Source organism: Nyctereutes procyonoides, unplaced genomic scaffold (genome assembly GCF_905146905.1).
Source record: "Nyctereutes procyonoides isolate TBG_1078 unplaced genomic scaffold, NYPRO_anot_genome, whole genome shotgun sequence".
In the NCBI taxonomy this organism is placed as follows: domain Eukaryota; kingdom Metazoa; phylum Chordata; class Mammalia; order Carnivora; family Canidae; genus Nyctereutes; species Nyctereutes procyonoides.
In genome coordinates, this window is record NW_026575132.1 from 17,926,476 (window position 1) to 17,938,450 (window position 11,975).

General features: G+C 37.9%; 1 protein-coding gene across 1 annotated transcript in view; it reads left to right on the top strand.

The window, feature by feature from the left end:
- The window catches only part of UNC80 (unc-80 homolog, NALCN channel complex subunit), a 214,769-nt gene extending 203,510 nt beyond the window's left edge, over positions 1-11,259 (top strand). The window contains 4 exon segments of the mRNA XM_055345384.1: positions 4,462-4,543; positions 5,658-5,769; positions 6,373-6,572; positions 7,354-11,259. Of these exon segments, the coding sequence (XP_055201359.1) occupies positions 4,462-4,543; positions 5,658-5,769; positions 6,373-6,572; positions 7,354-7,620 (661 nt within the window). The 3' untranslated portion in view covers positions 7,621-11,259.
- The last annotated feature ends 716 nt before the right edge of the window (positions 11,260-11,975 follow it).

The following is an 11,975-nucleotide window of genomic DNA, read 5'->3' on the forward strand; positions in this document are numbered from 1 at the left end:
AGTATTACTCATAGAGGCCTAGAAATCCCCAAATACACACACTGTCCATCATGTTTTCTCACCAGAAGAATTAGACATACAGAAATTATTCAAGCACTTAAGCCTGGATGTTTATCCTTGAAAATTAGATTTTGTTTGGACATGTTAGAATACTCTGAAAGGCATGAATTGACAATCAGTTCTGATTTTTAAGAAAGAGATTAGAATGCTATTTGATTCTGTAAGGGTAATTTTAATCCCATTGAAAAATAAGAATGTGGCTCAAGTTTAAACAAGACTATGTAGCCTGGATGAGACAAAATTAAAATAACCTATTTAGTAGAACCCATATCATGATCATCCACATTTTCAAAGTATGAAAACTTGGCAAGTACTCTCCAAGTACTTAGACAAATGTTCTAATCCTTTGCGTGTAACTGAGAGTGAACAGCTAAGAAAATGTGTTGTGATACACAGATATGTCCTGTACCAATGCTGCTTCAGTTCTTACTGGCTATCTGAGATCCAGATGATTCCCTTTTTACTCGGAGTCCAGCCACTAATCTCTAAATCCTGTGGCATTTAGCATACATTTTCTGGATAATGTTGAAGGAGGTCAGGACAGACTCCCCTAGAATGTGCCATTTTAGCATGTGGATTATTTTGAGCTGAAGGCACTAGAGACCCTGTGGCATTGAGAGAAATTTTGTCCTTCTCTTAACCACACAGCAGACTCTTAATTGGAGGTCTTTCCCAGAGTAAGGGTTTATTACAGAGACAAATTTTATCTGAGTGACCCATCTGTATGGTAAGGCAAACATCTACTTACCAAACATCTGCTCTTCTTATCACCCTGTGAAGTGCATTCCTTTCCTCTGAAATCCCTACCCCAAACCCGTTCTCCTTAGTTTAGAATGACATATACACTTCATTTTGCCCATCTTTGGAATTTCCATGTCTGTGTGGATTCTCCATACTTAAACTTAATAAATTTGATTTTCTGCTGTTAATCTGACTCATGTTAATTGATTCTTAATCCAGCTAGGACTTCTAAGGGAACAGGACTTGTTGCTCCTCGACATTGTGGAGGCTAAGCAGATTTTAAACAATGATCTTTTATTGGGAAAGGGAAAAGTAGAATTTTGTCTTCTTTTTCTCTACTATCTACAAATGTTTTATGGCTCCTTTAGTGTTGGCTTTCTTCATTCCAATCACAAGACAATCACTCAGGATAAATGGCTTTGCTTTGTGTCTTGGATTCCACCTCTAGATTTCTCTAACCATGTTAAAATTGAGACGAAAAGCACAGGTGAAGACAAGGAAAATACTAATTCACTTTCCATGTGTTAGTCTTACCTAGTATTTCCACTTAAATTTTTTATTTATGAAATATATCAATGTCCCAATCTATGCATTTTTGTAATTTTAGATGAATAATATGAATTATTATATTTTTACATATTATATTTTATTACATGACTGAATGTCCCCTTTATTCACCTATAATGTGTTTTACGAAGTACCATTAGGTATATATCCCATGTAGGAGAGGCATACATATTTCTACACTACAATACAGGGCCTCAGCCAAAAGAGGGAAAGAGAGGTAATTTGTGCCAGAATTGTTCTCCTAACATCATCTGAACTTCACTAGATTATAATTTACTTCCTTGCATTTTGAGTGAGGAGGTTTTGTTTTTCATGGACATTTGAGTCAAAATTCTGCTAAGCCCCAAGTGCATGTACTTCCCTAAAATGTAGATCATGATATGGTTTGCCATAGTGATGTTTTTCAGTGACTCAAAAATATGAAGGACAATTTTAGCTTCAATTTAGAATATTTTAGTTCCTTTTATCTGTATTGTTTGAAACCATCTTTTTGTGAAACTTTGGAAAATCAGCCATTTCTCACTCTCAAGATTGACATTTTCAAGAAACCAATCTTCTTTAGAGAGGTGCTTGGGGGAAACACCTTAGTCTTCTCCTGGTTGGTTTTAGTATTACACATTCCTATGGTCATAAATCGTAAATCCTACAGATGACTAAAATAGTATGTGACTTGGAGAGAAATTGAAACTAAATTGAAACTACTTTTTATATGCAATTTGATATAGACCTGAGAGAAAGTAATATGTTCTGCATAAATTACTTCCATGATGAACTTCTCTGGCTGTTTATAATGTGTCCCAACTGCACACAGTTAAGCCAGACTCTGATGTCCCCAGTACAACCATGACAGCATCACATTTTTTTTGGGAGAATATAATGTATTAGCTGGGATATACTATTTCCAGGGACATGTTCTATAATTTCATCTTTGATGTGTGCATTCCACTGATGAAATGCTGTATAATTTACATAGAACAGCTAATTACTAAAGCTGTAAACTTGATTCATTTCTTAGATCTAAGCCTCTCTATCCATAGAGAAAATTTTGATGCTTATGATCCTCTCTTGGAATAATCATCATGAAATTACCATTATGCTTTGACATTTAACACTCCCTGAGTAACGTGTATTTCTTTTCTTGCACCATTTTTTTTCTCACAATCTCGGGTTACTGAATAAAAATGAGACAAGTGGACTGCCTCAATTTCATTTTCTCTGCCCGATTATTTTCAAAATATTTTATAACCTACTTCCTTTTAGCATTCTAGAAGCAATAAACTCATTACAAATATCAAATGTAAAACAAAGAAGCATGCAAGATACATCCCTTTTCATGTTCAAACCATTTTACATCAACTAACTTCTTTTCTCTACCTTAATGGGAGGTAGGTGGTAAGTATTAACCTCCCTTTACGGCCAAGGGAACTGAGGTAACATTTAGATGTCAATGAAGAAACCATTCCAAAGAAAGCTTTGCTTGGTATCTGGGAGAAACTTGTTTCTACTTCTGTGCATATGGTGATTGAATACTCATTCCAATTTAAGGCACATGCTAAAATGTATAATTAATAAGGAGATGTCACTTCAAACATGCCAGCAACATAGTCTGGATTGCTTATCAGAATTTATTGCGTTGTTACTGCAAATAATTTTCCATCTTCATAGAAAGGTCACATATATATAAAAATAATGCATATTGATCTTTTGAACTTGACATTAAAGAGAACAAGAACATTTAAAAAGCATCTGTTTGGGGACTCTTTATGGAATTTTGTACTGTGTATCCCAAGTGGTGTAATTATGATATAATTACATCCTTATTTCATAAAAACTTTGATAAACTCCATTTGGGAATCATTGATTTTTCTTCAATATGAGTAAGATTTTTAAAAAATGACAGATACGGCCATCAACCACACGATGGTTAACTAGTCATTAACATAACATAACAGGGGAAACATCTGATTGTCCATCTTACCACCAGTTTCTCTCCCTATAACTGCAGCTAGATTTTTTTAGCTAGCTCATAAAAAAAAAATGGAGATGAATGAATATAGTCTTTCTTTTTCCTGGACAGTTGCTGACTCTGGATTCCTCTGTGGAATATTTTACTCCAAAAACTATTTGTAGATGACTCTCCTTTTGCAAAGGCAAAGCAGAAATTACCTGTTAACCAAATAAGCACATTGGCATCATCCGTAGGATTACAATGTTCTCTGGGGCACGATACATTTCCTTTTTTTTTTCACCCCCATTCCCATTATAAATACCTATTATACATGCATGCAGAATGAAAATGGATCATGGGCCCATGACACTATTTTCAGCCTCACCCAACACTGAAGTAGCAACCACTGTCAGGAATCATTTTTGCATATAAAAGACACACATACACAGTAATTTGGGGGGAGCAGGTGGTGGTTTTTATCAGTCGTGCAATACGAGTGCAGCTATTCAATTAAGTTTCTGAATTCTACTGATAGCCTAATTATGTTGCTGGTCTTTTAAATCTAAAATCTTTTCTTAAAGAACATTTAATTGTCTACCTATGTGACTATTCATTTACTCAGTAGTCACAGAGACTTCAGGCTGCAAACATGTGTTGAATGTGCCCCTTCACCCAAATGGATTCTGTGTCTGATGTGTTTGGTATCTGTCCATCTTATTTTCATTTAAATCAAAAATTTAACAAAGGTGTTCCCATCCATGTGATAGAGTTGTTTGTGTTTGTTTGTCACCACCTTTTCCCTTCCCCTTGGAAAAAAAAAAATTGAGATTAGAATACGACACCTTTAGCCTTTTGGTGGCTTCCAAACCAGGGGTGTGATCGAACCAATGTTTTGCTGAATGATAGATACGGCATCAGTGACTAAAAACAAAATCTCAATTTTGGCAGCTTGGGGCTACACAGCCTCATCCTCCCTCCCAAACCCTTGAAATCTCCCATCCCAGAGATCCTTTTCCCATCCTTCCTTCAAAGATAATGGTATCTTTGAAGTGACTGTTTCATAGAAGTGATTTTGGCTAACACCCACCAGAGGACGGTCACCTGTACTCTCTCTGAGGCGCACTAACACTGTTGATGCTTGACAGGGTGGCAAGTGTACAGAGTGAACCTGGCCAGCAGAATCTCCTCATTCAGCAGCCGCTGGGGAGGAAGAGGGGCCTGAGGCAGGTAAGCAGACCTAGAAAGGTTGGGAGAGTCATCTTATGAAACAGAAGCTCTATCTAACTTGTAATTCCTATGTATATGAAAATCATATTTTTGCCTTCTCCCCACCTGAAATAATCAGTACAGATCAACTTTATAAACGTAAGTACTTGGGAAAGCAGGGAATTTTTAGCTTCTAGTTTAACTTCTTAGTAAAGCTGATTACTTAATAACATAAGCAGGCTATACTTCCATTTGTTCCCTATCTAGAAACCTTCTTTCCCAACCAAAGTTACTGAGCCAGAAAGATTTGTTATAAAGTTGATGTAAGACCTGTTTCTGTACAGAGGCATAGACACAGTTGTCCTTTCTTCATTGCAAGATCAATGATTCAGGTTAAACTTGAAATCATAGTAAAGATCATCTTTACACATTTCCTCAGGTAGGGTCCCTTTACTCTCTACATACAAATTTAAATGAGCCTTTGTACAGTTGCTTTGATTGGAGCTTCCCAATATTGATTTGGATTGCAGATGCTTTCTCAGGATCTGAAATTTTTTCATCAACCTCCCCTTGAGAGTTAGCGTGTGTTTAACTACAAGTTTTATTTTATTTTATTTGTAAAGATTTTATTTATTTATTCATGAGAGACACGGGGGGTGGGGTGCAGAGACACAGGCAGAGGGAGAAGCAGGCTCCATGCAGGGAGCCCGAGGTGGAACTTGATCCCGGGTCCCCAGGATCATGCCCTGGGCCGAAGGTGGCTCTAAACCACTGGGCCACCTGGGCTGCCCCTTAACTACAACTTTTAGATGAGCTAAGGCTGATCGATAAGCAACACTTATTTGTTTTGAATCTTGAAACTGTCACATTGACTATTTTAAAATATGTCAATTAATGTCCTTGGACTACATAGAGAACTAATGATCGGGAGGTGGAAATGGTTAAAGCGGGGGATGCCAGGTTCAAATAATCATCCCGTATGCCAAAAGAGGTTTATTTTACTGGCTAGAAATACAAGCACCCACAGAAACCCATACAGGAAAGAATACACCATAGTCAGAATCCTCTGAACACAGAGTTTCCTCCCAGGCAGTTAGAGCCCTCTTGCTAGCTTTATTTTGCCTGTTCTCTTTAGCTAAGACGTCCTCTACTGTCACGTCAGAAGACGCAGACTGAACCCAAAAACCGTCATGGGGCCCGGCTGTCAACCACGCGCAGGAGTATTCAACCTAAGACGAAGCCGGCTGGTGAGGCCTCCCATGTCCCTTCTGACTATCCCATTGACACGATGCCAGGCAACGCAGTTGGGAAGGTCTGCAGCCCCTGAGCTCATGCTCAGGATAAGGGAAGAATATCCCAGAATGTTTGAGTGCCTTTTCTTCTTTTCACCTTTCCTATCGCTATCCCATGTGCCTAGGGAAATGGAACAATCCAAGGTAAACCACAAATGCTAGGAGATTTGATCCTAGAAGGTTGTGTTTTCTTTACCCAACCCAGGAACTGAGTTTGTTATGTGTCTTACTGAAGACAAAGAAATGATGAATGATAGGGACTTCTCAGTCTTGTTGGTAGCTGTTATGAGTGATGACTACGTTCACCTAATGCTCCATGGAGGTCTGGTTTTAAGCCATTTATGTAATAATGATTTTTTTTCTGCCCAAGGCCTACTCTTTATAAGAAAGGAGGTGAAATCAAACAAAACATGTACATAATAGTCAAATATACTCTTATTTATTTAATAAGCCAGCAGTGTCTTTACGAAGAAAAGCCAGGAAACCATGGTTAAAGCAAATGAGTAAGCACTGACGATATATTTTTTTCCTATTTACTGCTTTACTTCTGACCTACAGCAGATCAGAAACGTTCTGTGACCTTCATTGAGGCTCAGCCGGAACCAGCAGCTGCCCCACCAGAAACACTTCTGGCCACAGGCCAGTTACAAGGCTGCAGCCCAGCCCCATCTAAGAAGCCAGAAGGAATGGGCAAACCAGTCCTCACGTCTTCCCCTGCCATTGTAGTTGCTGATCTTCACAGCCTGTCTCCCAGGCAGGTGAGGGCTCTAAAGAAACAGGCAAGGCTTGCCCCCTGCATCCTTACCTATAAGACAACATGGATACCATATTGTTAAGTCTGAATCTGTAACATTTTGTTACCCAGACAGGCAATGGTCCTGTTGTCATGAACGAGAACGTCCATATAACGTATGTGGTCAGGAATACATCTACTTAAGGAATAAGAGAAACCTTGGTATTCTTTGTTATGAAAAACCTAAGAGAAAAATATTTCACAACGGAAATAACCATTGAAAACCACTATATGACACCTGGTTGAAAGATAGTTCAATTTAAGAGGAAAATTGTCTAATTTAGAAGCCTTTGAATAGTCACCTGTATCGCATCAGATGAGAGGAACTCTCTATTCCAATCTTTTCCCTCATTATTTTGATTTTTTTTTCTTCTTTCAGTATTTATAAATGGATTCCCATAGGTCCCGTGTCCCTTCCAGTGGTATTTAAAGAAGGCTAAGGGGCAATGTTATTGCATATGTTTGTATAGAGTTTAATGGTTAACAAGCATGGTAACACCATCATCTCCTCTTATCCTCACAGTCTTACCTTGTAGTGTAGGGCATAGAGCGCACTCCTGCTGCAGGTTAGCAAACAGGCTTACAAGGGTGGAAAGGTCCCTATGAGAGCTCCCACGTAGCAAAAGAGAGAGCTGGGACTGGCCATGAGATTCCTTGTTCAGCTTCAGGTAGACAACAACACTTTTAATCCTCTTCCCTCACACCTGTCCTGCCTCTCTATGATGTTATGATCCTTTTGATGACAGAGGGAGCCTCTCCCCACTGAAGAAGGAGAAAAGAAAGAGGACACAGAAGTCCAAGGTGCTCCAGCACACAGCCCCCTCTCTACGCAGCTCTCAGCCCCTGATGAATTCACAGGCCTTGAGACATCCATCCTCCTACAGCATGGAGACACCGTCCTTCACATCAGTGAGGAGCATGGCATGGAGAACCCCCTGCTGTCCAGCCAGTTCGCCCTTACACCCACGGAGCTGGGGGAGACTGACGGAGACCTAGACGAGTCTCATGTTTAATCCTGTGTCTTGTAAGAGTGGCAGGTGTAGACAAGATGTGGGAGGGATCGCTTCACTAAAGGTGAATACTTTTGCTTGGGAAAGATGAAAACACAGCACTTTACATCCAACGGGTGACACAAATCTCAGTAGATTTTGCTGCTAATGCGCATGTTGTTTCATAAACATCTTTAAAAAATTGATGGCTAAGATAATTTGGTTGTGTGAAGACCATAAAAACCAGGGAAGAAATAAGAGGAAAGAGCCATTTCACTGCACATTGTTTATGATTCAAGAAGCCTTGAGCAGTTAAAAATATATACTATTATGGAGCTGCTTACCTAGGAATATTAACAAATATGTTCTAAAAAGAGAATGCAATTTTTGAGATTACTCACATTATACATCTCATGAAAATGTTTATTTTTATAGTTTCAAAATAGTTTAAAAATATTAAATCAGGTGGCTGTATGAGTAGCAATTTACATAAGAAATCAATAAGGAAAATAATAGTTTGAGGAGACTAATAAATAAGCCTGCAGCCATTTTTGCTTTGATCGACAATACAGCCACTTGCAAGAAGAAAAAAAAAATACTATTTTTAAAGCTGTGGATTTTTCAATATTTATTTTTCAACCGTCATTTATCTTGCATGTTGTAAATCAAAATGCTAATGCCCTAAGATCATTCAATTTCACAACCACGTTAGAGAGAAAATATTCTAAACCTACTCAGACGTAATTTTGAATTAAGAACCTAAACAGCCTATACTATGATAAAAACTCAATGTAAATAGAATAGCTAGAAAGAGATGGTATTCCTACTTCTAGCCATGACCACATCAATGCCAAGATTAGGAGATATTGGAAGATGTGATTACAGTATCCTGTGCCTGCCCTTCAGGGCCTATTTTCAGATATTAAGGTTATTGTTAGAATTGGTTCAATAAAATAACTTTATCTCAATGTTAACAATTTTCTTAGGATCCTTTAGACATCTCCGTTGATAAGGAAAAATTATAAAGTGAGCAATCTCTTTATAGACACAGCTTGTGTATTTTTACTTTAACTTGAAGTTTAATTACTTCAAGAGAAGCATAAAACTTAGGAGGCTTGTGAGGCCATATCTAGTGTGTTACTGATCCTGTAGTAGGGCTTGGCATCATGTAGTTCAGAACTGAATTTCAAAATTTTAACAGTTTACATTAGGAAACTGTTGCATAACTACTGAGCATATAAAAACTCATATGTACCTACATTGGTGTGGGGTGTGTGTGTGTGGGTGTGTGTGTGCATTTTTCTAGTCCTCCAGTTAAAGTTATAGATTTTGCTTTATATTGCAATGAATTGAAAACACGTTCTGTATGCTTCAACTTCAACTATGTTGGCTATGAAAAGTATGTTTATAGAGAGGAGATCTGCTGAACTCACCCAAATCACAAAGAAAAAATATTTTTTTGGTTAGAATTGCTTATTAAATAGGGATTGCTTCTGTCATGATTTATACTTTCAAACAGAATTTGGGGTTTTGATCCCGTTTACTAAGAGAATGAAAGATATCTGTGAGTTACAGATAATGAACAAAATGAGAAATTTCAAATCTCACATTTGAGAAAATAGAGGGGGGTATATGGCCTCTTTTAATATTTTCCAAAATTTTCCGAAAATTTACTTAATGCTGAATTAATTCTCAAGTGCAGAAATATACATATAAAGTGGTTTTATGATTCTTTCTAAGCTGATGTATTTTGCCTGTTAAAAATTATGCTGCTCAATTAGTGTTAGAGGCCTTATGTTTGGTAATGACAAGTGTCTGGGCTACATGAGTCTCTATATATGCGTGCACTTTGTTCCAGTTTTTTGATTCTTGATCCAAATTCTCTACGTATAATTGTATCAAGTATTCAAAAAGTAAAGGGGTCAAAGAAGATTGTTGAATATCTGAGAATTCTAAATACCTTTACGTGTATTTAAAAAGTATTAGGCTGTTTTGAACATGATTACGCTGGCGTTGTCTGCCTTTCAGCCTGACTCCTTCACTCTAGTGTCATGGAAGTCTGTCGGAAACTTTTTTAATAAGCTAAGTATTGTTGTACCTTGCAAAAAAGCCTCCACTCTGAGAAACAGGGCCTTAGAGAGTGGGGATGTTTTCATACTGGGACTCCTGAGGTTTTGCAGATATGTGCAGCTGTTCCATTTAAGGTGCCCTTAAATGTGTAGAATGTAATGTGTTGAATGTTTATGTGTATTCATAAAGTATTTATATGTATGTGCATAAAATTGTCACAAGATGTATTCTCAGGAGTACTGTTACCTGGAGTTTGAAAGAATAACTATTTAAAAAACACATTTGGGGAAGATCAGGAAAAAAGTTCAATATAATTAACAATTTTTTATAATCAAAATATTATTGAGTAGATGACTAAAAATTACTATATATGATAAATACCGATTATATTATTTCTTAAGCCATGATGCTTAATGATATTTATCTTGTTTAAAGGAAAAGCAAAACAGGCACCTACTTCCCGTGTATAAAAAAATTGGACACAACCAAGAGGGTTGCTTCTTCTGAAATTAACTTTTGAGAGACCTTGGAATAAACATGTATCATCCATGATAGTGGGTATAGATTTATACCACTTGGATTCAATTAAAGCAGTTCAAATCCTGGATACAGCATTTTCTATAGCAAAAATTTTACTTTCATTTTTCAGTATTTGCTGCTTTCTATCAGTCTATTAGATATTTGATTTTTCCAAAAAGGAAACTGAGCTATTGAGGGCACTGGGACAAGTCACTGAGAACCACAGTGTCAAAAGGCATAATTGGGCATGACAGTGGTGAAAGAAAAGAAATATTTGGTGCTTGGGTGTTAGGGCCTGTTGCACAGGCTGGGAATAACTGGCTTGCTATTTCATGCCTGCAAGAGAACGTAAGGCAGGGTGACATCTCCTCCCTTCTTTGATATCTGTCCCTTTTGTCCATAAAGAACATTCTTCACTCTGCTGCCTAGCTCTAAGACTATCTAAGATGAGACTACGGTGTTTATAGGGACCAACCGGGAAGAAAAGGTCGTAAGTGGAATTACAGTCCAAAATGCAAACTAAATACCCTTCCTCAAGTTATACAGGATACGTTATTAAGTCTCTGGAATTTGCTGCTATCACACCGAGTCGTGCTGTTGCCCTGTGACCTCACACTTCCAATTCCATGGCCTTGTCTTGGCAGTGAGTAGAAAGTCCCACTTCCTCATTTACTTTAGTGGGTCTTAACTGCAGCATTTCAGAAACACAGTTTGGTTTGACACTCAGGACAATAAAAACCAAGGGCAGAATGTATTTGGAAAAGCTTAAGACAAATTTACTTATATTATTTCAGGATCATTTAGCATTACAGATCAATGTACCTCCATAATATTTTTCAATAGTCACTGTGACTGCAGGATGAAAATCCTTTATTAGCCATTTTATAGGTAAAAACAAAAGATTGATTACACAGCCAACTTCCCTCAGATGACTTTGAAGTCTGTTATGAATACTGAATGACCAAAGAGCATGGGAAAAAAATGCATATGAATAAATACTGAAACGTTTATGAAAGATATTTATGAAAGATATTAAGACCTCTGTGTTTGAATATGCACATATAATAAAATAAAGCTAAAAACATTTAAGATGCCTGATTCAGTTTCATTTCTCATTTCTCAACATAGGGAATAGGTCAACTCATTGGAGGAAAGTGTTCCTTTTGCATCCCTGGGGTGTGCCCGGGCGTGTCTTCTCAAGCCCCGCGGTCTGGCTGGAGGTCACCCTTCAGTTAGACACCTCCAGTTCTTCTCTCCAACCCATCTGAGCTCCATTTTACTCAAGCTTTCCACCCATATATTTCAAAGTAAAGCAGAATGGGCTTCTGGGTATCCCAGTTTGATTTCTCTGCCCGGATTTGTGACCTGCTGGAATAACTGGCAGATTTCCCGGGAGGAATGGGAAGGAACTGGTTGCCCTCCGAATGCGGCCAGAAGCACGTGGCGTCCAAGTCCCCACCAGCTGTCTTGTAATAGTACAAATGTGCACAAATAGTACAAAGTGCCCATTCTCTACCATCTAAGCTATGCTCTTGCTAAATCCCCTTTTTTCCCTCACACGGTTTTATTTCAGCTCGTCCTGACTCAATGACCCTAGACACACTTAGCAGAGGCACAGATCCTCTCTCTTCCAGACTGTGTTTGGACAGCAAATGTATTAGTTTGTCAGCGAACATGACTGAGAGAGAAAAGCAGACGGTTAGAAGGTTGAGGGCCGGAAGTCAAGAAGGAAAATAGTAATAACCACCCTGATTTGGTTTTTTTTTTTTTTTTTTGGTTAATATTTTTTT